Raw genomic sequence first — 4,751 nt, forward strand, 5'->3', positions numbered from 1 at the left:
GTTCAAATCTCTAGATAGTATTCCCCAGTTCAATCCCCCTTCCACGGCCTTAGTGCGGATCGTGGATGCCACCATCTCCAATGGGATCACGGCCTCTATGCCATAGGTGTGGTCCGATAAGCCCAGAGTACATGACTCAATTCGTCAGCCCATGCCCCTTTTCTATCTTCTAACTTTCGCTTGAGGTTGTTCATTATGGTATTGTTAGATGATTCAGCCTGTCCATTCCCCTCGAGATTGTAGGGAGCCGAGAACCCTTGTTTCACATGATAAGCCTACAAGAACTCTTTTACCTTCGACCCCGTGAACTGTGTTCCATTATCTGCTCTGATGGAGTGCGGCAATCCAAACCGGCATATGATGTTTTCCCATAGAAACTTAATCACTTGCTCCTCCTTGACCTGCTGCAAGGTCACTGCCTCTATCCATTTGGTAAAATAATCTATGGCGGCTAGCATGAACCTTCTCTTCCCGCTGGCCATGGCCCACATAGCGAACGGCCACGGACTCGACACGTTGTGTAACGGCTCTGCTGGAGCAAATATTAACTGGGAAAACCTCTAACATTTTCCACACTTCTTAACGAATTCTACTGCGTCCCTTTTCATATGAGGCCAGAAATACCCTTGCGTCAGCAGCCGATGGGCTGTAGTCCTTCCCGCAGAGTGACTCCCATAGTCCCCCGCATGCAATTATGCCAATACCTCCTGCGCCAAGTCCCGGTCCCAGGCACCTCAACAGCGGTCCATCAAAATTCTTTCGGTACATCTCCCCTTCTACCAACGTGTACCTCCGCGAAGTCTGCTCCAATCTTCTCCTTTCTTTGTTATCAATCACCTCTCCCCCTGATAGAAAATGCTTGATCGGGTTCATCCATCCTCCAGTACCTTCCCCAGTCTGGTGTATTTCGTTCACCTTCTCGATACTTGGCTTCTCCAACCTCCTTACTTTTATGGTCCTCTCTTCTGACCCGGGTATTGCAACCGCGACATAAGCCAGAGCGTCCGCATGCCTATTTTCACCACGACCGAGATGTAGGAACCTGATCTTCTTGAACTTCGCCGCTCTATTGTGTACTACTTCCAAATACATTGACATTCGTTCACACCTAGCCACAAATCCTCCATTCGTCTGACACACTACCAAATTTAAATCTGAATACACCGTCAACTCGTTCACCCCCAAATCCTCTGCCATCCCCAATCCCGCTATCACTGCTTCATATTCTAACTCATTATTGGTTGCCACAAACCCCAACTTCATAGACAACGCAATCCTGTCATTATCTAGTGTAACTAATATGACGCCTATGCTGCTGCATGCATCAGTAGCCGACCCCATCCGCAAACACTCTCCATCCATTCCTTTTATCCCATGGATCTAGCAAGTCTGGCTTACCCTCGTATTCAGGCTCCATAACCATCTCCTCCCCCCACGTAGGATCCTCTGCTGGGAACTCTGCTAAGAACTCAACCACTGCATGTGCCTTTTCCACAGTCCTTATTTGATATTGAACTTCATACGCACTCAGCATTACTACCCATTTTAGCATCCTTCCAAATTTCTCTGTTTTCAGTGCTTGCTTAAGGGGCAGATTTGTCACTACCACCACCGAATGTGCCTCGAAGTAAGGTTTCAACTTCAGTGCCAAGAATATCAATGCCAAAGCGTATTTCTCCACTCTACTATACCTTGTCTCCGCATCCAACAAGGTTTTACTCTGGAAGTACACCGGCTTTTCTACCTTGTCCATCACTCGGACGAGGACCGAACTGACCGAGTATTGTTCTGTCCAAGACAGCAAAGGCGCCTTGCCCAAATAAGTAAATAACCTTTCAGTTCTTGAAACGCTTCCTCGCATTCGGCCGTCTAAGTGAAGTCAGGAGTCTTCCTTAGTAGCCTATACAGCGGTCTACACTTGTCCGATGACTTAGCAATGTCGCGACTCTTTCCGGCCAGCCGCTATACTTCTTTAACATTCTGAGGCGAAGGCATCTCTATCAGTGCTTGTATTTGCTCAGGGTTGGATTCCTCGATGAGTCACAATGTATCCCAGAAACTTCCCGATGGTCACCCCAAATGTGCACTTCTCTGGATTGAGCTTTAAGTTGTGTGCCCGCAATATGTTAAATGTCTCCCTCAGTCCCTCTATGTGCTCCTCCTCCGACATAATCTTTTCCACCATGTCATCTATATATATTTCGATTCTTTTTCGAATCTTGCTCTCGAACAATTTTTCTCTCAGCCGTTGGAAAGTGACCCCGACATTCTTCAAACCGAAAGGCATCCTCGTGTAACAATACATGCCTCCTTCTACTATAAATGACGTATCTTCTCCTGATCGGGTCCATACATCGCGACCTAGTTATACCCCATGGACGCATTCATGAACGGGAATATCTTGAATCCCGCCGTCCGGTCCACTAGCTCGTCAACCCGCGGCATAGGATAACTGTCTTTAGGGCACTCTGAATTGACATCTGTAAAATCGACGCACATACAGACTTTCCCGTTCTTTTTTGGTACCGCGACAATGTTGGATAACCACTCTGTGAACTCCACTTCCCGTATTATTTCAGCTCCTTTCAACCTTGCAACCGCCTCGCGGATCCCCTCTGCATACTTCGGCCTAACGCTTCTCATCTTTTGCCTCATAGGTTTAGCATCCTCCCTCGTGTGCAAGTGGTGACATGCGAACTCAGGGTCTAGTCCGGTGATGTCTTCAATTGCCCAAGCAAAGATATCCTTATTTTCATAAAGAAATTTTATCGGTTTATTTTTTCCACTCTTCAGGCAAACTAGACCTTATTGATGTAAACTTCTCTTCCTCCCCCACCCCCACCCCCACATTCACTATCTCAATCTCATCAAGAGTCTTTGGTACCGCCGGCGACTCCGTCTTCCCCTCCGCAGAGGCATACTGTAATTGTTATGCTTGCCTCTTTCTAGGGTTCGAGGTCTCTCCTTCATCGCCTCGGATCATCCTCTTCACCGTCCCCTGATGACTATTCCTAGCTCGCCATCACTTGATCTCCATGGACCTCGAACATCCCTGCTGGGGTGGGGAATCAATCACTTGGTAATAGGTGGAAGGCACCACCTTCATCTTGTGAATCCACTGCCTCCCTAGAATATATGGCGTTGTACTGCGAACCGGCGTCCACCACCTTGAATCGAGAGAACATTGTCACCGGCCCCGTTGTTACAGGGAGCAAGAGTTCTCCTAAAGGCTCAGTCATACTTCCATTGAACCTGTACAAATTTTTTTGTGATGGTCTCAACTGTTTCCTGTCGATCTTCATCTCCTCCATGGTTCCTCGGAACAACAAGTCCTCAGTGCTGCCGCAATCAACCAACACTCTTTTCACCATGCAATTGCCCAATGCCACGGTGATCACCAACGCGTCCTCATGCAGGGAGTCAACCGCCTTCAAGTCCGCGTCAGTAAACATGATGCTTCCCTGTTCAGTCGCTGACCCTGGTGCAGGCCGCAACTGCCCCGATGCCTCATTAACTTGTTGTATTCTTGCAGTTCGTCTTATTCTATCCTAGTGGCCGTTATGACTCAAAATCTCCCCGCTGAAAATGACATTGATTGTCCCTAGTATCCTCCCTTGATCGGGCACTTGCTCCTCTTTCCCTTTCCCCGCTGTAAACTCCTTCAGTAAACCCTTCCCTATCATCCTCTGTACCAGCCACTTAAGCGCTTAGCATTCATTCATCTCATGGTTCCGTATTTGATGGTAAGCCTGAATAAGGCTTTACTTACGTATTTTCTCCGGTTTGCTTCAGCATTTTTCATAGCTCTGCACAGACATTCTCGAATCGTGACAATATTTCACTCAATCCCGATTCAATCTTTTGGTTCAGATCCCCATCGATTTTTCTCTCTATACTCCCCGACCTCGACTCGCTCTCTCCCTCCCGACGCAAAATAGTATCCCCCCAATTCCCACCGCCCTTTGTCCGATGCCTTAGACCTTCCGCGATCTTCGCCCCTTCCCAATGATAACACGGCTTTCCCCCCTTCTCTCATCTCCTTTCCTCGATGTTGTCTTCATATGTAACGCCCGTGATTTTTAAATACGATTTTTTTATTTATTAATTATTTATTTATTTATTTTCAAAATTGGCCTTGATTGGACTGGGATCGGATACGGGGTTTGGAGCGAAGTTAGTGTTAGGGCTCGTTTTGACCCAAGATATAAAACACATTTTTCTAGAATAGGGTTCATAAAGAATAAAATATATTAAAATGGAAGGCGGAGAAATTTCGTTAATCGTTGGAAGGCGTTGGAAATACGACGGGCCGGACCAGGAGGGATTCGTTTGGGTTTTAATCTGTGAGTAGTTCGTTTTTCTACTTCACCGGTATACTGAAATCGTTTTATTTGTTCATTCTTTTTCGTTGTGTCTCGGTATTATTAAACTAGTTAAATATTGGTTATTGTTTTTGGGTGATTAGTGAAACTGTCCGAACGGTTGAAACTCGGGAAACTGAGATGAAACTGTCGACGTTTGATTTGGGCCCGTTAATGGCGGCGTGAGCCCAAATAAACAGTGGTCGTCCATGGCTTGAATGCTGTTAAACTGTTGGGTATTTTGTTGGTTGTTATCGATGGTTAAACTGTCGGGGGTGGATGGGTGAAGTATGTTGATTGAACGGTGTTTAGGGATGGATGTTGGGCTGTTGTTGTATGCGGGTTGGGGTGAGTTCGAAGCTTGAGAGTCCATCAATGGCAGCACGCCCA

At 46.8% G+C, this 4,751-nt stretch overlaps 1 protein-coding gene across 1 annotated transcript; it reads right to left on the reverse strand.

Moving 5' to 3' along the window:
- Positions 1-579: 579 nt before the first annotated feature.
- On the reverse strand, positions 580-1,263 carry LOC147501485 (uncharacterized). Its single transcript, XM_086604316.1, has one exon. The coding sequence runs from the start codon at positions 1,261-1,263 to the stop codon at positions 580-582; it is 684 nt and encodes a 227-aa protein (XP_086460442.1).
- Positions 1,264-4,751: the final 3,488 nt, after the last annotated feature.

Source organism: Coptis chinensis, chromosome 4, assembly GCF_015680905.1.
Source record: "Coptis chinensis isolate HL-2020 chromosome 4, ASM1568090v1, whole genome shotgun sequence".
Taxonomy (NCBI): Eukaryota; Viridiplantae; Streptophyta; class Magnoliopsida; order Ranunculales; family Ranunculaceae; genus Coptis; species Coptis chinensis.